Source organism: Engraulis encrasicolus, chromosome 18 (assembly GCF_034702125.1).
Source record: "Engraulis encrasicolus isolate BLACKSEA-1 chromosome 18, IST_EnEncr_1.0, whole genome shotgun sequence".
In the NCBI taxonomy this organism is placed as follows: Eukaryota; Metazoa; Chordata; class Actinopteri; order Clupeiformes; family Engraulidae; genus Engraulis; species Engraulis encrasicolus.
Genome location: NC_085874.1, coordinates 5247889 through 5271227, shown reverse-complemented (window position 1 = coordinate 5271227; position 23339 = coordinate 5247889). Strand labels below are relative to the sequence as shown.

Here is a 23339-nt window from a genome sequence, read left to right as displayed (position 1 = left end):
CACACACACACACAGACAAATGAACCACCCCAGATGGTATGTCATATCCTGAGCGCCAGGTAAACACAGAAAATCACATCTCCCTGCTTGCCATACACGTCCACATTTCCAAATGTATGAATGCGACTCCATTTTAATCAGATATCCGACAGCCTTTTTGGTTTTGTCTTTATAGGAAAAGACAAAACCACCCTCAGATAGAGTGGAGTGGACAACCATTTCAAGTAATTTTTTTATTAAAGATACTGTGTTGCTGCATTTTCTTTGCACGATAAGCAAATGCAAGAGCTGCTTCAGAACATACCGGCATTATGTTAACCTGCGAGGCGGAACTGAAGCCTGACAGACATGTCCTCTGGAGGGTTGTGCTTCTATTTTCATCGCTATCTGCATAATTTCTGCTGCTCGTCTTTAATTAGGATGACGAATAACTGACACTTTGCTCAACCGGCTACACACGCTTCCTAGGACAGCCAGGGAGAACATTTAGGTTTATATCAAGGTAGTGTTTCTCGACGGTCTTGAAAAGGAAACGAGGGAGGTGGGGGCTGAGTTTCAATTGAGGTGCATCTATTTATTGTTTATCACTAAGGCTGGCGTTGGGAGGCTTACAATTGGCCCAAGGGGAATGTTGGGAGGCTTATGATGAGGTCAAGGGGGCGATTTTTTCAAAAAAAAAGTTTGAGAACCACTGAATGAAGGTGTTTTTTCCACACTAATTAGACTTGTTCATATAGATACTCAATGTGTTGCTTTCAAAGCGTTACAGCAACTACATATCATCACCACTCTGATACTTTTTTTTTCTTTTTCAACTAAAATTCCAAAGCACAAGCTGAGTGGAAGTGGGGTCACCTCAACCTCATCCAATCTCGACTTGAAAGGCCATCTGCATCATCACTCAAGAAAAATGAATTTAAATATCAAAAGCAGGGAAACGGTGTTCAAGGAGACTGTGATCAAAGATAAGGGAACAATAAGCAATCCTATCCTATTATCCTATCCTCTTTAATTAAACACCCAGATTAGATGAAACTATAGATCTAATTGCTGTTCTGTCCTTACCGTGACATGAATTATTTAATCACTTGCTGTCATTAGCTTTTTAGGAGTCAATTGGAACAAACGTGAAGTTTCACGCAATTAGCAACCTTGAACCTTCATTGGACATCAATAGCTTTCAACAGGGAAGAGGGCTGCATTTGGCTCAAGTCCCATAGTATAATACTGAATTGTCCAATCTTCAATTATATCTGAAATGTGCACATCTGCAAGTGCAGTGATTAATACACAAAGAATGAATTCAACACAGAAGCTATCAAACAACACTGACAGCAATACCTGCAGCACTATTGCCACAAATCTATACCTGCATATATGAATCATTGTCAACTACTGTCCACTACTCTTCAAGTCTTTTAACCCAAGATTCCTATTCCTATGCCAGTTGACAAGCTATCCAATGACCATTCTCTCTTAAAAAAAAAAAAAAAAGTCACACACCCCCCATTCTCTTTACAATCTGTATTTCACAACAGAAAAAAAAAACAATAACATTTCTGTATCACCTGACATGGGAAAATCGACCCTTTAAAAACCTGTGCTTCGTACTGTAGATATTATGATGGCAAATCTGTATGTCTTACATTGTAAGACTTACAATATCAAACTGATATTGATCTGCTTAGCATCATCCACTGTCACATTACTTTGTAATGTAGTCAGATATAAAGCCTATGAAGCTCAGGGACAGCGCTGAAAACTACAGGACTCATGTCCTGCGTAGGTCTGCCGCCCTTCGGCACTGGGGACTAAGACACTCCACCCGCTTCTCATAAACTAGCCAAATGCCCCCGCTGTCATTGAATTTCTTTTTTTGTCTTTTTTTTTGTCTTGTATTAATGACTCCCATGTGAGCCGTTTCCATGACATAAAAACTGCTTCAGTGCTCCTGTTTGACGCTACTGTACATGGTTTCTTCTACAGAAAGGCAACCATCAATCAAACCCATTGAACCACGTAGATCCAAAGGTTCCAAGCAAGCACACCTACTTAGTGGTAACTTTATTTTCCTCTGTAAACGTGCACTCTAATAAGGCAATCACAACTATTCCATTGCTGTTTGTAATGTGTCACTTTAGATACTTGTCCTTTTATTGTTCGATGGTTATTCTGTATATTGCGTTGTCAGTGACCTGATGGCAATATGGCTTGAACAGCAGTTTCTAGCACATGTATATTCATCCATCTGTTCCATTATATCCGTCTCATCCATCCATCCATCCATCCATCCATCCATCCATCCATCCATTCATCATCTATCTATCTATCTATCTATCTATCTATCTATCTATCTATCTATCTATCTATCTATCTATCTATCCCCTCTCTCACCTTGACGGTGCTCTCTGCGCTGGCGAGCGAGACTTGCAGCTTGTGCGACTTCTCCCGGCTGTCGCGGGCCTCCTCCTGCACGCGCTGCAGCTCGGCGCGCAGCTTGCCCAGCGTCTTCTGCAGCGCCGCCTCCTGCGTCTGGAACTCGCGACGCAGCTCCGCCTCCGTCTTCTTCCAGGCCTGCAGGTTGTCGGCCGTCAGCTGCTGCGTGCGCTTCATGGCCTCCAGCTCGCGCTCGTAGAACGCCTGGAGGCACACATTAGAAAAACAAAAATCGCCAATTTGTGAGTTACTCTTCTACCGTAATTCAGTTGCTGATAATCACGGTAACCGAAAAGACAGCTCGCGCTCGTAGAAGGCCTGACGTAGAGGAAAAAGTTTAAAATCGTTGAAAATCGTTTAAAAGCGTTGATCCTTACGGTAAATGTTGTTTGTAGGTGTAATTGGAGTAATTGGCAGCTGCCATTATTGCTCTCGCCTTCGCAGAGATTTACTCCCTCCTAACTTGAGAATGCTCTCGAATTTGTCCCAGCCCCTACCCATACTCCTCTATTTCACTAGTAGCTCCACTCTACCATCCCTCTACACATAGGGGCGGTGCAAGAGGATCTCATCTGGCATGATCTCCGCTGAGAGCATCCTGGGACCGACTACACCAAGCACTCTTACGAACTAGTGAATTTTCATTTAGTTGGCGATAATCACAGTAACCAGAAAGACACGTCACGCTCGTAGAAGGCTTGGCATAGAGGGAAAAAATCACAACCCATATGTTACTCTTTAGTCTTCATGTACCGGTAGTAGCTTATAATTACAGTAACCAGAAAATTCCAATTGGAATGCAGAGTTCGGATAACTGACAGTACTTCTCGCTTTGGCATTTAGCTAACGCTCCATGAGCGAGTGGCGAGTAGGCGAGTGGGCGAGTGAGCGAGGAGCGAGTAACGTATGTGAATGTAGCTTAATGATAATAACATACTGTATACTGTATATAAAACTGTCGTCATGTCAGATGTAGTTTGGGCCTAGCCTGATTATCATCGACTTTCAAATCTCTTCGAAACTTGGTCTGACCAAGACCACAACAAGTAACGTTGGGCCCACCTGTGCCTTGGTGAGCTTGGCCTCGTACTCGTCCACCAGCCGCTTCTTGTCCTGCTTGAGCTCGTCCACGCGCTCCCCCAGGGCCTCCACCTCCGCCTTATGCAGCTGGCCCAGCTTCTCCTGGTCCTTGCTGTAGTTCTGGTTCTGGCTCTGGTGACTGCGCAGAATGTCCGATATCTCCTGCCGATTAAGAGTTCGTAGTGTGATCAAAATATCTGCAATGTATCGGTTCTTTGTGTTACATGTGACATGCCAGAAGTGATATGATATACACGTGATATAACCGTGATATGTACTGCATTGTCTCTGGGTTGTTGGCAAATACCCAGCCATATCGTTTTGCAATCTTTTTACCCCTGCATTCCTGTGAAATTACAGTAATCCAATCCAATCTACAGTGGATAACCATATATAATCCACACCCCTGTTCAAATGCTGGGTTTCAGGATGTACACAAATGACAGCAAGACAAATGAAGTACAGTAACAACTTTTTCCACCTTTAATATGAACCATAGCCTGTGGCAAATGCCCTGGTCGCCCCCCCCTATATCTCTGCCCCTGGGTGTGGAGACTTTTTATATCCACTCACAGTCCGTACCTGCCGGTGGGAGGCGCGCAGCTCTTCCATGGCGGAGCGCTTGTCCGTTTCGAACTGCCCCTGTGTCTGCCCAAAGGAGCGCAGCTTCTCCTCGAAGTTGCGGCGCATCTCCTCCACCTCACGCGACATGCTGACCACGCGCTGCGTGTGCTGCGCCTCCGTGCACAGCTGCAGGTCCTCCACGCGCTGCCGGTACGTCTCGAACTCGGCCAGGGCCTGACAAAGACAAGACGTTCACATTACATCACATTAACATTGGGGCTTTTTTACGTCTTGATTATGATAGAACAGTGAAGGGCTGGGAAATGAGCCCAAATCCGGGCACCCAAGCAAATGGCACTGGGGCTCCGTTTGGGGCTCTGTTTGGGGCTCTGTTTGGGGCTCTGTTTGGGGCTCTGTTTGCTGCAGCATCCCCTCCAATTACTTTCTCAAAATTACCATATTCAAAGCAATCACAAATAAGGACATACAGTGAAATGTGAGGGGAAACATACAGGGAAACATACTGTACAAGAGGGAAATAGATTTCTCAGGCAAGCAAGGTTATTGTAGGCCAGTGGTTCCCATTGTGTACCCCCTGAAGAATTTCATCTTTAACTACGTAACCCCCTAAAAGAAGATGGCCTACCTTTAAAACCAACAGTTTAGCATACCAAACTAGTTTTTTTTTCCCAGAAAAAAGACAGTCGTAGTTGAATAAAGCCTATATTTTCCATTGTTTTAATAATAAATGCCTCGCAGTTCCACCACCAACAATCCTTTTTTGCAAATACATTTTCCTCAATCACAAAGTAGCCCCTCAGAAATAGTTTTGCTCACAATCACCTGGGAAACCCTCAATGGACCATCCCCTTCACTAAATAAGGAAGTCAGTGCTTGATGTCTGAGTTGCCTATATCACTTCAATTCTGAAACGTCATGAAAGTAGGCTAGGAATAAACATTCATGATTTGAAATTTGAAAGTTTCATTACTAACAGACAGAAGATATGAGAGTGCTGACATGAATGCACGTTTGAAACGTGAACAAAGATTGTAACTTGGGAAATTGTTAATACCAGCCCCTTCCTTGCCGTGATGCTACAGAATGATATGGCAAATAGTGGATGCTGGCAGTGAATCACGATGAACCAGACAAGCTTAACAGTGCATACGGAAAGTGGAAAGAAAAGGAGGCAATCAGCGGCAGGGCAGCAAGTTTATGTCGACTGGTTGCCTGCACACATTGGTTGAATGAGCGACGCATTTGCACCTCAGGCTGACGGGCTATTTATGTAATGTTTTATTTTATAGCTAGTTGTCATCATACCGGCTAGGCATGTGCGAGCCACATGCAGTCACAAAAAGAACACTGTCTTAAAAAGTCAGAAAAATTGCTTATTTCAATATTACTCGAAGTGGGAGAGAAATTGATGTGATAATTATCCTCAAAACCTCAAAAATAGAGAATTGTCCAGAAGCGTGTAGCTCATATTCATGCCTTTCCAGTTCCATTTTTTTGAAGTATAATATCACCTGTTCTCATCACTGATTTCAGGATTAACAGTTTGTGTTCATTCACAGATTTCCAGATTTGTAAAGGAAACTACAAACTTAAAGGATTCTCCGAAGTTCTCATTTAAGTGCATAACGCAGGGATGGGGAACCTTTTTCATTCGAGGGTCCACTTCAGATTCCTCCAAGGGCCGTACAAGTCCTCCGAGGGCCGTACTATGAACACAAACCAGGATTTCCCCCTGCACTTTAGGCCTTGAAGGCAGTGAGTTTAAAAACAGACCCCACCTTCTCTAGGTCCACTGAATATAACCTAATTGTAATGTAAATGTAATTTCTAAGATTCCTTAAAAATATTTCATATTTCATGTGAAGATGCATAACATTTAAATTATATAGTATCCGGCCCCAAGGGTCGCAAATGGCCCTCAAGACATAGGTTCCCCACTCCTGGCATAACGGCATGCAAACCTTAACGTGATTTTTTTTTTATCATGTTATGTTTCATGTTAAACAAGGTTATCCTGCGCTGCCACTCAAGACTCCAAGGCGCAGGACAGGTCAGGTTTGATGGAGAGTAAGAGGCTGCCTAAATGGTTTACAAGTAAAATGCTTATTGGTTTGTTTCTCCTTATGGAAGGTGCACACAAGTTGCCATGTGCTATTTTCTATGTTGAAAATAACGTTTGAACTTTTGCCACTGAGTAAATATATGTATTGGTCGACCAGTTCACATATGTTGTTGTTTTCTTTTCAATCTTCTCATGTAGCATACCTCTAGGGGGCTAGGGACGTGGTGCTATGGGGTATATGGGAAGCGCAGGATAACCTTGTTCACATTATGTCATAACATGATTACATATGCCACATTATGGTATGCATGCCGGTAAGTGTATGTGTTAGAGTGAGAGCCGCACCTGCCGCTTCATCCGCTCGTGCAGCTCCATGGACTCCTCCAGTGACTGGATGCGGCGCTTGAGGTCCATCTCGTCGCTGATCTTGCTCTTGTACTGCATGATCTTCTCGCGCGTCTCCGACAGGATCTGCTGCACCTCCTCCTCGTGCGCCTCCTTCAGAGTCGCGATGGCCGCCTCGTGCTCATCGTTCTTGGTGTTCAATGCGTAGATCACCTGTGGAGAGGTGGGGAAGGAGGGAGAAAGAAAGAGAGAGAGGGGAGAAGGAATGGAAAGATAAGAATATTTCCTAAAATCTATATGTATTTAAAGACAATTTAGTGATCCAACTCTGATTGTTTGATTGGATTTTTCTTTAGGCTATAATGTCAGGTTTACTGTATTGGTAGAAGCGGAGATCATGACTAGGCCTGTAATGCTGTGAGCACTCCAAAAGCAACAAAAGCTACATAAACCTGACACCAGCAAGAGCAACCAAAGTATTCCGGCCTTCTGATTAGCTGCTGCAGCTGTCGCCAAACCCGCATCATAGCTCATTCCAATAACACTGAAGTTCAATTACAAACTGTCCGTCTTATCACTCGAATCCCCTCTCGTCGCCCAAAATGCTTTTGTCGCTTGCTCGTCTACACAAAATCAATTTCTTCCATTGCCATTGTTGTCGTTCTTGTCGCATTCGGTGTGTCTGCACGGTAGGGCTAACAAACCGACTATACAAAAATGAGCAGCATGCCCTGATTCAGTGTCTTACCACTGAGCTCCATTAACGGAGAGAGTGTTCTCAGAGAGAATCTTCTCATTCTTATTAGAATGAAGGCACTCTAGCAAAGTCTAGTTACACTTTTACAATTTAACAGCCTCGTTAAGTCATATTGAGCGAGTCGATAATGACATTAAGACAATTGATGATGCAATGAAGATCAAGAGCCAAATGTCTAGTATGGTGCAGTGGGGGGAGAGAGAAAAAAAAAGTGTAATGATTTTTAAAGGATTATAGTACGATCAGTGCAGTGGGTAAGATAAATCTACAGACATAGACCAAAGATTTAATCGTCAGTGAATCTACAATCAAATATTAAATGTAGAACACAGTCCCAACTAAGCCCGATTTCAGGCACCATCCGATCTTCGAGCCCGTAATGTTGAATGCAGAGAATAGAAAAGATGCATAGAATGAAGAGGCTACATTATAGTCTAGTAACTTTGGGCTACTTCAACCACCTAGGGAGTGACTGACCTGTTAATACCCTAGACTGAATCTTTGTAGCAGCTTACTTCATCTTACCATCCATTCAAATCCAAGTCCACAGAGTGTAAAAATGGGGGAAATGAGTTTTACACTTTTCAGTTCGAGAGGCTGGGTCAAATTTGACTAATCGTTGACCCCCAGAGTGACATCCAGGCATAATGGTACAATTTGGGTCGACAAGCTAATCAAAAATGCAAGGAGAGAGATGCAAGAAAAGATGCAAGAAAGGGAATTTTACAGCGCTGTTAGTTGTAGCAATTTTGGAGGAAATGGGTCAACCATGAGGCTGTTTTGTTTGTTTATGTTTGCTTGTGTTCAAAAATCCCACTGCAGTGAGAAACATGACACACATGACTGACTGGCTGCAGATGTGGTATTGACGTCAGGTTCTTTCTTTACACAATGTCTGGCAGGTAGACTACCAGAGACCTTTAATGTTAGGAACAGTGATATTGTTTTAGTCCATCTTGCACAGCATTTTCTCTCACAAACTTTCCATGGGTAAGCATTCCACATAATAAGCTTACATTGCTCCATGATCACAAAGAAATCAAAATTACCCTTTTAACAGATTAGGCTACCAAGTTTAGTTAGTATATATCACAGTTCACGCAGTGACATTGAGAAGAAGCAGCGCAATTTGGATTCAAAAGCTTACTACGCAATGTAATGAACAGAACTTAATAATTAAGAAAGGTCACCTCAAGGTTAAGTTTGCAAGATGCGAGAAGGGGGACCACATCCCAGTCTCTCCTGCTTCTGGACAGACTGTCTGGGATTGTTACAACTCCAGGGATCTAAGTTACTGATAGTAGATTACAGTTGAATTAAATTATCCTAGTGTTGTTGCCACTTTCCACGTGTTGAATTAACACTGCAAAATGCTCTGTCAATGTAGAGTCTGTATGACGGCCATTCCAGCTATAATATAACACAGGCGATCTCACGGCTAAGTACTGTAGCCACAGTGCTACGGAACTTGAGCACAAATTGTGCTTTTGCACTTGGAGATTACGCAATTCCACTAAGAGCATTTTAAAGAAGTTCACTTCAGGTCGAGCAGTGCATAAATGTAAAGGCTTGTCCAAACTCTATGCTTTTAAATAGCCTAGTGTACCGCCGGCTACCTCTTTGAGCTTTGACTAAAACATGAAGGATTTCAAGCCCGCCCGCAAGGACATAATTCTATCATTCCTGCTCGTACATACATACTGTGCACACACTCACGTACACGTATGCAGACACACGCACACAGAAATACACATGCATACATTTTGTGTATCATATTCACAGTCGTCAGACTTCGAAATTAAACAGCTGTATCTGCTCTGAAAATGACCTGGGATGGCACATCTAAGACAAGACAAGAAAAGATAAAGGCAAAGATAAAAACAAAGACAAAGATAAAGCTAGGTGTAAATTCTGGTCACACTTCTGGCACCTACAGTTCCTCTTGTGTATAGTCTTTCCAGCCATCAACATCAGCGTACACTGAGCCAAGGCCAGTGTGAGAGTAGCCAGGTTTACATTCGCATGGCTTACCCCTGTCTCGCCTTTCAGTCTGCCTGAAAGCTTCATGGCCTTGTTAGAAGAACATGACTGATCGACTTCGATTTGGGAGTTTAACACAAAGTAACAGAAAAGTCCTATACCTTATACCTTTATTTGGCTCAAAGGAAGCAGCCACGGGACTTTCCATTGTAACTGTAGTTGAGTCAAGCTCTCACAGTTTGTTCACGCTAAACTGCTCACTTGGAACAGCGTGCCGAAAGCAGCTGTGAGTGAAGTAGTCCAGCCCCATCCATCTGAAACCATGCTCCTGCTCCTGAAAATGCCATAGAGAGTTCACCACACCCTTTTGCTGAGTGTATCTGAAGGTGCCTCAACATTGCTATTAAAGAAAGCATGATTCTGGACTGTATGTCAGGTCATCCTGCACAGTCCACCACTCGGGACTGGATCTCGCGAGTCACGCTACAGTGTGGTATGGGACACAGTACGATAGCACAGAGCTAAAGATCCAGACCAATAGCTCAGCAGCACCGCATCTGTGTGAGGTTTCGGGAGAGAGGTACTAACATTCTACCCAGGGCTTGACAATGGCACCTGCCAAGCGGCCAAATGCTGGTAAAACATGGCTGTGGCTGGTAATACTTTCAGTGTCACTAGCCAAATTGGCTGGCAGCTTATTTCTTGGTATGACATACCCATCGTAGTAGCCTATATGCTGTTATTTGCCCCTTGCGTATCAATTGTTTGTATTTAAGTTCAAGAAAAAAATCAGCAACTCAGTTTCTATTTGCTCGATATACTTTCATGTAGAAAGCTCTACACTCATCTTGCTTTTGCACCTCATCTTCTGAGGTTAGACATACACCATCATGATAAAGAAGAAGACAAAACAATATAAAATCTGTGGCTACTGGAATACCTGAAAGGCTAGTGATTTGGGAAAACCACTAGCCACAGTGGCTGGTGGGTGAAAAGTTAATGTCAAGCCCTGATTCCACTGCTGACCTCTGCCACTTGGCACGTGACACGTGTCCACAGACAAGAGGGGCGGCAAAGAAAACAACTTCAGGTGTCCGTTTCTAGAGGAGTATGGAATGATGAATATCAGACAAGAAGGTATTATGTTACAACTCCCACAACGCCTTGCAATGTATGCACCACCACCACACACTCATACACAAACCCAGGCACTTTCGCCTGGGCTCGCATGTGGTTTTCATGTTATAGTATTAGTAACTAATTAGCCAGTTTTACACCTAGAGACTGTGAACGACTTGCAATAATGAGCCAAGGGAATGGAGGTGAAACTAGACTCCAGATGTGGAGTACAGGAGGCAGTTTACACCAGATGCTGTAAGTAGGCTAATTCAAATGCAATATAACAATTTGTCGTTGGGTACTGATGAGTAAAGGGTAACACGAGCAATACAACTGCATGTTGACAGTAATTCTCCTTTAATCGACATGGTGACAGAAAGCAAGTGAGGGAGAGGGAGGGGTATAGTAAGATTGGAAAATGACCCAGTTCGGATTCAAACCTGTGTCCTCTCAGGCTGCGTCTCGGCTCACGCTTTTGCTACCACTGACATATTAGAATGAAAATAAACTAATAGGGTAAATAAAATCTCTACCCTTGACTCACCATGTGACTGCTACTAGTCCAATGAATTCAAGATACAGTAAGGCCCGAGATACTATGTGTGCTACAGGATACGTGTGCGTATTTCATGCACATTACGTAGGCCTATAATGTCTTTTTAACATTTTGCTTTGCCTTTTAGACTTAATTGGTGACAGGACAGTTTGAGAGAGAGACAGGAAACGTTTGGGAGATAGAGAAGGCAAGGGTCAGCAAAGAACCCGTGCCTGAATCGAACCTGAGTCGGCCGCGTAGTAGACGAGTGCCCTACCGTTAAGCCACTGTAGGGCCTATAATGTTGAGGCCACGATAGATAGCATTTGGTGAGAAATACCGTACACCTGAAGAGAGTATCCTGGGTCGCATGCGGTTGGTTCCATGCATAATTTCCATGCATAAAAAGTCACACAGCAGGCACACCCTGGCCCTTAGTTGCTCACTTAGTGTGAACGCTTAATTTGATGAAGAGTCTGCACAGGGCTTGTTGATTGGACCTGTATTGACAGGACTGGAGGTTGTCAGGGTGCCAGGAGTCCCACACTAAGTCCCACGCCTGCTGTCCCACGCCTGCTGTGCCCAGATCAGTAGGTGGCCAAACATCCCCACTCTGTCTCCATCTCAGCCAGCCCAGCAGCCGGAGGAGATGAGGGGGTCAGCAGCGGGGGTATGGTTGTGGACCAGTCTTCCTCACTGCTTGGCTGTGACCTTTCCCCCTCCCTCCCTCCTGCTCTCTTTCTCTCTCTGTCTCTCTGGTCTCTCTCGCTCACACCTACCCGTCTTCCTCTCTCTCTCCTTCACCGACTGATTTTTTTCTGTTTTTTCTCTTGCTGTCATTCTCATCAATACAGTCTTCTACCGTACTCTTGATCTCTAGCTTCCCTTGTCATTCTTTCATTCATCCATCCATCTATCTCGTTCTCTCATCTCTTTCTCTCTCTCTCTCTCTCTCTCTCTCTCTCTCTCTCTCTCTCTCTCTCTCTCTCTCTCTCTCTCGTCCTAAAGTCTGTGCCGTCACTGGCGAGGCTGGGTAGTCCAAATGAGACTGCGATGCCAACACGGTAACTCTTAACTCTTAACTCTGAACTCACATTTATACAACGACCCATAAAGCAGGCTTGTATGGAGATCCGATTGTTCCTAAACTATGTGAATGAAAAGGAGGAGATTCACACATGAAGATGAATGATTTATAAATAGCCATCAAAAATACAAATATGTTTTTTTCAATTTTTAAATATATTTTTCTAATTTGGAAACAAATGTGCTTGATTTTGTGTGTTCAGTCTGCATTAATGCACCAATTTCCAAGATCTGAGGATCTTTTCTGCATGCGTGGATCATTTCCTATGCTTTCGTGTCGATTATAACTTAAGTGAATAGGACACACACACACACACACACACACACACACACACACACACACACACACACACACACACACACACACACACACACACAGCCTCAGTTATCTCTTCTTTCAGTGTCTCTCTCTCTCTCTCTCCCTCTCCCTCTCTCTATCTCTCTCTCTCTCCTTCTCTGTAGTCTGTTGGCAGGTTCATATTTCTCTCATCCCTCCCGCCATGCTGAGTCCTCCCATCCATCCCCACTTATCCTCAGCCCACAGCTCCCCGACAACAATAAGAGAGAAAAAACAATAGTGATGTGCTTTGAATTATTTATAAGTGCAAGTCCAGGTATGGATGCATGCATAAAAGAAAGCCAGGAAAGCCAACTGTGGCGGGTGGTGGGGGGGATGACAAAGGGGACAGTTGAGGGAGATTGGGGGCCCATATATAGTGGGTCCTCATTACATTGTATTGTGTGAAGACAAGGGGGCCCTTTCAGATGACTCTGTTCTGGGCCCGGCCGAAGCTGTCAGCGGCCCTGCATATACAGCACCAGCATGGATCTCAGTTGGTAGTCGACGCTCGAAAATACAGATCGATTTTTTGAATGTCAGACTCAAGGCAGTCAAAGAGGGCCCCGCACGCTTCGATCTCGGAGCCCCAGACACAGACGTTGGCCAGCTCAATGGGGGCATCAGATGATAAGCCAAGCCTCCTACAACCCAATACCCCCAACATCTACCCCCCAGTTATGCAGACACACACACACACACCAAACACACACACACACACACACACACACACACACACACACACACACACACACACACACACACACACACACACACAGCAAAACACGCACCTGAAACACAGACTCTCTCTCTCTCTCTCTCGCTCTCACTCTCTCTCTCTCTCTCTCTCTCTCTCTCACACACATACACACACATACATACTGTATACTATGCACACAATATCTGTCATTCAATCACGTGCACACACAAACAACCAAACACACACACACACAAGCACACACACACACACACACACACACACACACACACACACACACACACACACACACACACACACACACACACACACACACACACGTTACCTCATCTATCTCTCTCCCTCTCTCTCTCTAATTGTCTGTCTCTATTATTGTCTGTTTCACTCTGTCTGTCTGTGTCTCTGTCTGTCTCTCTGTCTCTGTCTCTCTCTCTGTCTCTCTCTCTCTCTCTCTCTCTCTCTCTCTCTCTCTCTCTCTCTCTCTCTCTCTCTCTCTCTCTCTCTCAGTAGAGTTAATGGCTGCTGTATAGCCAATAGAAAGGTCATAGTAATGAGCTAGCCCTTTCATCAGCACTGTGTGATAAGCAGCAGCCACAATAGCTGTAATCACTGGACCATTTGCCGGGGACAGTGCAGCGGTAATGCATTGTTCTCTACAGTTCACTTCAGACTTCTCTTTTTAAAGAAGCAAGGGTGATTTTTCACAACAGGCATTGATGGGAAGTCTCTTTTATCATGTGACACACAGAGCAATTAGGCTAAAATTGTACATTCCCCCCAACCCCCACCCCGGTAATGATTCAACACAAAGTAAACTCAACTCATTCATTTGTGTTTCAATTTAAAACACAAATTAATAGAAAGGTATAACACATCTAGCATATAGCCAAAAACCTCCTTTGAGCGTGTGTGTGCGTGCATGTGTGTGCATGTGTGTGTCTCTGTGTGTGTGTGTGTGTGTGTGTGTGTGTGTGTGTGTGTGTGTGTGTGTGTGTGTGTGTGTGTGTGTGTGTGTGTGTGTGTGTGTGTGTGTGTATGGGGGGTTTAACAGGGCACACAGTCCTCCTGGCAAGGCATCACACTCCACTGAGGAGCCCCAGCTGTCTGCACACATCGCTTCTGCTTTTCAAGGAGACGCAGCACTCTCTCAGACGTGACATTGACTCTCCGTCAAAACAAATACACACACACAGACAAAAAAAAACCACACACGCACACACACACACACACACACACAAACTCAGATACAAACACAGACACACACATGCGCAGACATACACACACACACACACACAGGTACAAGCGCGCACACATACACACACACACTTGGCATGGTACACTGCCACAGAATTGTGATGGACGTCACATCCATAGTACCTTCACAAACAACAAGGTGCAGGGCATTTTCACGTCCAGCTAATACAAAGGCATCGCATCCTAGCATAATAATGAGAGGATTAGCCTTTGAGGTTGGTATATAGTCTGCATGCTATGTCTATGGCATACTAAGAGATCCTCTTTCTTGACGACATCAAAATGAGGCATTAATTAATGCAATCACACAAGTTGTATCCGGCAAACTGCCAAGCACACCTTAACACCAGGGATAATTAGCTAAGATGAGAGGGGAAGAGGCAGCGAGCTGGACGGACTTGATAGGGTGGAAATGCTTAGAGCATCTATACTTCTTGTTGGAATCAAAATGGATTAAAATTGCAGCCTGTAGGACTGAATAATGGCTTTAAAAACATGGAGGAAGAAAAAAAATGAAACTTGACATAACAACAGGGTGGTATATAGATATAGGTAGGATCCTATAGGATATACATATGGCCCCTGTTAGAAATTACCTGTTACCAGAATGGCAATGATCAAGTAGTAATGTACAGTCAATCCGGAAAGTATTCACAGCGCTTCACTTTTTTCACATTTTATTATCTTACAGCCCTATTCCAAATGCTACAAATGAATCTCTGCTGTCAAAATCCTGCACAAATTATTCCATTATGACCATGTGAAAAACAAGTTGTCTTGACAGTTTTGAAAATTTCTAAAAATAAAAAAGAAAGAATTCATATTTACAAAAGTATTCACAGCCTTTGCTTAATACTTTGTAGAACCACCTTTGGCAGCAAAATACATTCATTTTTTCATTTTCGAAATGAAAAGGGATTAAAAGGGAGGTCATCGGTGTGTGTTTCAACCGTTCAGTACATTGAAATTGTACATTTTGAGTCTGCACCTGGCTAAAATAGATGGGTGTGAGTTTTGAATGAAATCCAATGGAGAGTATCATGATCTGCTTCTGTAGTCACAGTGCATGTTGACATGCATGCTTCTTTAGGTGTAATTCAGACTCACACCCATCTATTTTAGCCAGGTGCAGACTCAAAATGTACAATTTCAATGTACTGAAAGGTTGAAACACACATCGATGACCTCCCTTTTAATCCCTTTTCATTTCGAAATGAAAAAAAATGAATGTAATTGCTGCCAAAGGTGGTTCTACAAAGTATTAAGCAAAGGCTGTGAATACTTTTGTAAATATGAATTCTTTCTTTTTTATTTTTTAGAAATTTTCAAAACTGTCAAGACAAATTGTTTTTCACATGGTCATAATGGAATAATTTGTGCAGGATTTTGACAACAGAGATTCATTTGTAGCATTTGGAATAAGGCTGTAAGATAATAAAATGTGAAAAAAGTGAAGCGCTGTGAATACTTTCCGAAAGGCCCTGTGCATTGTCGTAGTGGTATGGTACTATGGTAGTAAAGCTTTTTCAGTGACTATTACAGTGTTCCACTGGTGGATCAGCTTGCATTAAGGGGCTACATTACAAGAAAGTAAACATTTTTATTGTACTAAGATTAAAGAATTAAGAGTAACTTGAAGAAGTTTTTGTGCCCAGTCAAACTGGGATGGAGGAAGAGTATATATAGAGCATGAGTTCGGGGGTACTCATGGTATGATGAAAAGGATAACGGAGTCCAAACAACACATCATCATCAGTGAGTAGGGTAAAACTAACCTGTCTCACCACGGTCTAATCCCAGGTCACCTTCCCTATGACTGGGTGAACAATCCAACTCTTGCAGAAATTTGCTTCACAATGATAGGAAGAGTCGACATCAAAGGATGAAAAAAAGGGTTAGACTTGCAGCCCATAGGTTGCCGGTTCGACTCCCGACCTGCCAGGTTGGTGGGGTGAGTAATTAAGCAATGCTCTCCCCCATCCTCCTCCATAACTGACGTATGGTACCTAAGCATGGTACCGTCCTGCCGCACTGCTCCCTTTCGAACATCATAGGGGGCTGCCCCCTTGCACAGGTGAGGCATAAATGCATTTTTTTGTGTGCAGGGTGCACTTCAGTGCTGTGTCACAATGACAATGACCTAGGCCTCGCCATGTGCACATCACACTCGATGCATCATCTCACTCACAATGTTATCAAGTGGTCCACATACCAACAAGGCAACACTGTGCTACATGTGTGGAATAAACGTCATTTGCATTCAAAAACACATAGTGCACATAGTTCCATTAAAAAACCTGCTTTTCTTCTTTGTGTCCCCTCTTCGGTCCCAGACATTCACTCATAACGTGCACACACACGCACACACACACACACGCACACCCACACACATGCACACATGCACACACACAAACTTCCACTCAGTGTGTTGTGCTACATAAGAGTGGCTTGTGTGTGTTCTTGAATTATATGGCTGGGTGAGCTTCTGAGGCGGCTTCATTATGGAGATGAATATTTTACACAACCGAGGGTAATCTGCTATATTAATACAGCGCCGCTCTCACCCTCGTCCTCTACTTGTCTGTCTCTCTCTCTCTCTCTCTCTCTCTCTCTCTCTCTCTCTCTCTCTCTCTCTCTCTCTCTCTCTCTCTCTCTCTCTGTCTCTCTCTGTCTCTCTCCTTGTCTGTCTTCCCCTCTCTGTCTATGGTCTGTGAAACTACATACAGTGCCACTCTCTCCCTCCTTTTCCTTCTCTCTCTCTCTCTCCTCGTTTCTCTCTGTCTCTCTCCTCTTGTCTGCCTGTCTGCCTGTCTGTCTGTGACGGTCTGTCTGTCTGTGTACACTGTAAGCACTAATCTCAGCTCTCGGTGGCAGGACAAAACCCAAGCAGCCTTAGCTCCTCTACCCTCCGCAGCCCGACCCTGATTACCCAGCCGTGCCCATCTCTCAGGCAACACCACCACCACTACACCCCACCCGCACGCCTCCATAACCGCCACCCCACCCCCTCACACCCCACATGACGTCACCTGCTTTACATAAGCGTCTGTGTATATGGGGCACCTAAGTCTCTGCTCCTTCCCGGCAGCTCAGGGGCTGAGAAAGTGAAACATGTTGACTGGGCTGTAATGGACTGATCAAACCAATTTTCCGATCCACCTCGCATTCCCCCCTAGATCATCCCACATATGCTGTAACTCAGAATTAATGATAACCAATAGTGTGATTGTGGACTTCACTTTTCAAGCGATTTGTGAGTTGTGTGTGTGCAAAAATATGTAATTATTTGGAATACACAGCAGAAGGCGCATGTCTTCAGCCATGGTGCAGCGGTAGGGCTGGCTGTGCACCTTCAGCCTCGGTTCATGTCAAATACCTGAGGCGCACATTGTACTCTCTTACCCAGTGGTTTTACGACACCAATCCAAATGTTTCAAATTCACTGCTATCGTATATGTTAAATCCAGAGCACATGCCAACCGGAATCAGATTTTAGCTTGACTCGCTCCATTCACTCCCATTCAAAATTTTGCAAGAACAGCCCCATGGATCGGAAGTAGAATGATGTGACTTAGGTGGCCCATTGCAGGAAGCTGCTTGCCATCACCATCTCCTGAAGGTAAGACTGTTCAAGGAATCAAATTGTGATTGGTGCCAAACGGTCTCTTTCTCTTTTGATCAAGTTGAAAGGATTCATTTTTGTTACTACAATTCCTGAAGGAGACGCACACATACAAAACATTCTTTTCCACATGGCTCTGCTGACAATATAACTTATACTTACGCAGCTGAAAAGGGATAAAGGTGTGATATGTGCAAAATATACAAAAGCAGCACAGCTGATTTTTCAGTATTGACCAAAATAATCATAATCTAGCGCTGGAGAGCCAGACTTACATCAAAAGTTTGGTCTGGAATCGTATGGTTTTAGATAGCTGAGGGCTGTGGCCAGGTGGGACCAAACCCAATGTTATGGTTCAATTTGCCTCTGCAGTGCCTTGGCCAATGATGCTATAACCAATCAAACAACCATTTTTCTGCCAGAGCCATTCTGCTGTCTCAGCCGCCATGCAGCCGGGTCATCATCCTGCCACAAAGATGCCGACAGAAAACTTCAAGTTGTGATTGGTGGCTTAAAGGTGTGGCCATCATACATGGAGCAAGGCCAGACCAGCCTGCCAGGCAAAAATATTGCGGTCACCAGGAGGGTTCATCTAATTGGCTACATGATTTTTTTTCCATAATCGAGCAGTTTTAGCTGAAGGTTCTCAGGAAGAAAGACGCTCGATGCCAAGCAGCCTTGGTGGTGCGGCCACAACAAGACTTGTTTATACAAACAAACAAACAAACACTTATGCTTCAACTCATGAGTTATCACTAATAAGATTCCAAAAACAGATTTCCAGTTGAGGATTGTATTACTCTGTAAATAGACAAAAAACTGAAGGCTCAGCCAATCTCCAAGCATTTTAACTTAGTTGTGCGAGTAGGACATAGGCTGCTGTTTTTAAAGCACACATTGAGTAATTCACCAGCACCAAACTTAATGGCACGCAAACTCACTAGACCTGTTACGCCATCTTCAAAATGCACCTCAATTTAAACAGTAAGACTAGCCTACATGTCGTATCAAATAAATAATAGCTCATTACGCATAGCCGATTCAAGAATCACTACTGTACTGCCTACTAGGAGTCTAAATCCTTATTACATAAGTGTCTCTGTGTGTAACGGGACGCCGCCACCTTGATTTCTTGAAGGTCACAGGAAGTACGCCGCTGAGCTGAGCCAAGCCAAGCCAAGCCAGTCGATGCCCAGCTGATGCCAAGCTGATGCCAAGCAACCTTGCGAGTGCCACAACAAGGCCTGGTGTGCACGCGCACTCTTCAACTCCGGAGAGAGGCCTACCGCTGTTATTTTGGCAGGAGCACACTCAACATGCCAAACAGACGCAGCATGCCTGCCTTCCACACGGCACGACACCAGAATCTTATGTAGCCCCACCTGTCTTTTTCCCATCTCCATAAGATGCCGGACCAGGACCTGAGTGGTGCCAGGGAGTTTTTTGGGGAGCCAGAACCAGCGTATTTTAGTCAAACGAAATGCACCTAGAAGCAGTGCCAAATATGGGTACGGTCTATGGTGGTGAAAATATAGGTGATGTATAGGGATGCACCGATGTGAAAATGTTTGCCGATACCGATATCCGATATTAATACTGCTGTTTTGGCCGATAACCGATATTAACTGATAACGATGTCTTTTGTTGTTTAAAGAGATAATAACATTTAATACAGACTGACAATGATGCAAACTGAATTTTTGAATCTCTTCTTTTATTTCCAAATACACATTTTAACTCCCTGTGATAAAAAAATATAGATAGATAATAGAGGACAAACAATGAAAGTCACGGTCAATCTTTTAAAATGTAAAAAAAACATGTCAGAACCAATAAGATAGAGAACCGTAACTTATAAAAAAAAAACATCTGCGTGAATATTGGCCCAGTTTTACCCATCGGACCAATGTACAATATGTTGAGAAATGTCAAATATCGGCCGATACTGATGTTAAGGCCGATACATCGCGCATCCCTAGTGGTGGAGGTATAGAATCTATTCTCAACATTTTCTATATCCAATATACGTATAATAATAATAATAATACTTTCGTTTTATATAGCGCCTTTCAAAACACCCAAGGACGCTTCACAGAGTGTTGTATAGTAGCCTCCTTGACAAAGGCCCTACTCTGGCACCACCATGGTAGAGGAAATGATGTAGCCCAAGTCTAGCCCCACCTGTTCCATCTTAATAACACAACCCACCTGACAAGGGCCCTACTCTCCTGGGCTTTCAACGCACGGCCCCTCAAGGACACGTCGGGGCTGATTAGGGAGCGAATTAGGGCCCACCAAACAATATGACGACGGAGGAATAAGACACGCGACAGCTGTGAATTTGCCGTGCCCTGATGTGTGAATGAAGATAAATACTGTTTATACGGCGGAGCTTGACGTCTCCTGAATTAAAGAAGGGCATTCGGCTGGTAAATATGGAGCTCAGTCGCAGCCTAAAACAAAAACAGAAGAGGGAACAAAGCAAACAACAAACGTAATCTCGGGGCGCTGCCTAAATGTGGCTCCTCTGTCTTTATTAGTGGCGTGCTTTACAGAGCAGGCGGGCGCTGGTGGCAGCCTGCTGGACAGGTGATAAATATCACTGGTGCACAAAAGGGGGGGGGGGGGGGGGGGGTCTGCTGTCGAACCACACAGCAGACAGGAATAGGGAGTTTCAATGCCCCCAACGTATACTAAACGTAATCATACACACACACACATCACATCACACCACTAACACTCATACATACACACACACACACCCACACACACACACACACACACACATACATACACGTACACACACACACACACACACACACACACACACACACATACAGATGTGCTCCCGAGCACAGAGAGACAGACAGACACACTAAGCACAACACACAGAGACAGACACAGACACACTAAGCACAACACACAGACACACACACACACACAGATGTGCACCCCAGCAGAGACAGACAGACAGACGCACTAAGCACATAAACACACATAAACACACACACACACACACACACACACACACACACACACACACACACACACACACACACACACACACACCTTCGCTTAGCGATGTTTTCCCCTCTTTTACAACCTGTTCTCCACAAGGAGAGGAGATGTGGTGGAGGAGGTGTGGGCAACTTGCCATCAGCATCCCATCCCAGCCTGTCAGGACATTTGGCTCAGCACAAGGCAGACTGACTGTGTCATTGTTTGTTTGTTTCTTAGTCTCTGTGTCTGCCTTGAGAATGGCGAGGAGGAGAGAAAGTGTAGGTGTGTGTGAATGTGCACCAGCAGTAGTCAGCATTCGTTGTGTGTGTGTGTGTGTGTGTGTGTGTGTGCGTGCGTGCGTGCGTGGGTGCGTGCATTGGGTTGAGGAATTGGTGAATGTTGGATCATTGAGGAGAGATATAACCATCAGAATACATTCACATAAACTTTTTTTCACAGACCAACTGGCAACATGCCACGTACCCCACCGTGAGAACCTCTGGTCTCCTTTGACCTAGGGCTGGGCAATATGACGATATATATTGTTATCGTGATTTAAAAGTGTATATCGTGACCTTTCTCCTTATATCGTGTATATCGTGATAGTAATTTTTATCAATTTTATACAATTGAATATCATTTAATTACATTTGATGTTGTCACAATACACACTATAAGTTCATGCAACTGCAGAAATAAGAATAAAAAGATCCATTTGAAAAAGGTTGTTTTGCGACATGAAAAAATAAAGAGAATAACTGAAAACATATGTAATTGTGCTATATCGTGATATATATCGTTATCGTGATATAAAGTAATCCATATCGTGATATAGTTTTTTTCCATATCGCCCAGCCCTACTTTGACCTACTTCTTGATTAACACTTGCAACCCGCCTATGGGACTAACTTACTGCATACTATGTACTTCCTGATGATGTTTATCCATACATACTGAGAGCCCATCTGAGCTGTGCACTTCCAATGTGACGCCATCACAAGCGCAAACACGTGACTCGCTCGTGAGACTCGGGTGCCTGAGGCCACACAAGTTTACAAGAGTGCTTGAAGCCACACATTACAAATGAATAAATAACCACTAAATCAATTGTGACACTCGTCTGAGCTTGCCCCGTGATCCACAGCCCCAGAGGAGTATCCTGCAGCACAGTGTACTACCAGCTGAAAACGCTTCTTCACAGTTTCTCTGGCCCTGGACAGTTTTTTCCCCTCTGTCTCACAGCCTGTCACTCTTTCTGCTAGATTTCCCAAACTGAAAAAAGGGACAAAGGAAGAAAAAGAGAGAGAGTGTGTGTGTGTGTGTGTGTGTGTGTGTGTGTGTGTGTGTGTGTGTGTGTGTGTGTGTGTGTGTGTGAGAGAGAGAGAGAGAGAGAGAGAGAGAGAGAGAGAGAGAGAGAGAGAGAGAGAGAGAGAGAGAGAGAGAGAGAGAGAGAGGGGGAGACTGTGTGTGTGTGTGTGTGTGTGCGTGTGCGTGTGCGTGTTTCTATGTGTGAGTGTTTGTGGTGTGATGTGTGTGTCAATGATAGTCAGTGGGTATCAATGATAGTCAGTGTGTGTGTGTGTGTGTGTGTGTGTGTGTGTGTGTGTGTGTGTGTGTGTGTGTGTGTGTGTGTGTGTGTGTGTGTGAGTGTGTGTGAGAGAGTGCGCGTGTATGTGTGCTTGCGCGCCCGCACATGTGTGTGTGTGTTCGTGCGTGCGTGCCTGTTTGTGTGTGCAGAAAAATAGATACTGTAGGAATTTTCTGCCTGTGTGCTCTAGCCACTGAGAGCGGCTCAGCTCGTCTCTGCTCGGATGGGACTCAGCTTTACTTGGGGGATGCTGGGAAGATGCAGCAGCCTCCGTGGGGGAGGACAAGCGGTACCAACCAGGCAGACAAATCCTACACACACAAATGCACGCAGGCACACACACACACACACACACACACACACACACACACACACACACACACACACACACACACACACACACACACACACACACACGTACACGCACACGCAGGAGGGAAGGATTTGGAACAGTGGGCACATCCGAGGAAAATTCCTCTCTTAAACGGAATAGGAACACACTCAATTTGACCCCATAGAGAAAACCTACAGTATGTAGGACTTTTTGGGATGGGACGTTTTTTTCTTCACTAACAGGAAGACACAGACAGACAGGCAGACACACCAACAGGCAGAGACAGAGGCACACCATGCACACACACACACACACAGTACAGTTCTATTGCCAGATCTGAAGATATCAATACAACCGCGTAATTTGTCCTTGAACCTAATTTGCTTCCATCCTGCTGTTCTCTAAGAACTGCTCGCTTCTTAGCCTGTAGCCAAGTGTACTGTATGGGACCGGCTTGCTGCTCCCCCACCCCCCTACGCTTGGCACTCTTGGTCGGGGAAA

At 44.3% G+C, this 23339-nt stretch overlaps 1 protein-coding gene across 3 annotated transcripts in view; it reads right to left on the bottom strand.

Moving 5' to 3' along the window:
• The window catches only part of fam184ab (family with sequence similarity 184 member Ab), a 219695-nt gene that overhangs the window by 134602 nt on the left and 61754 nt on the right, over positions 1 to 23339 (bottom strand). For 2 of the 3 annotated variants that reach the window (XR_010038917.1, XM_063222859.1), the window contains exons 2-5: positions 6509 to 6721; positions 4090 to 4314; positions 3499 to 3678; positions 2395 to 2640 (exon numbers count right to left, since the gene is read on the bottom strand). Coding sequence is in view for 2 of the 3 variants with exons in the window: in XM_063222859.1 (XP_063078929.1) it covers positions 2395 to 2640; positions 3499 to 3678; positions 4090 to 4314; positions 6509 to 6721 (864 nt within the window). In the remaining variant the exon portion in view is untranslated. The remainder of the gene's footprint in view (positions 1 to 2394; positions 2641 to 3498; positions 3679 to 4089; positions 4315 to 6508; positions 6722 to 23339) is intronic. The other variant, XM_063222858.1, reaches the window with a different exon arrangement.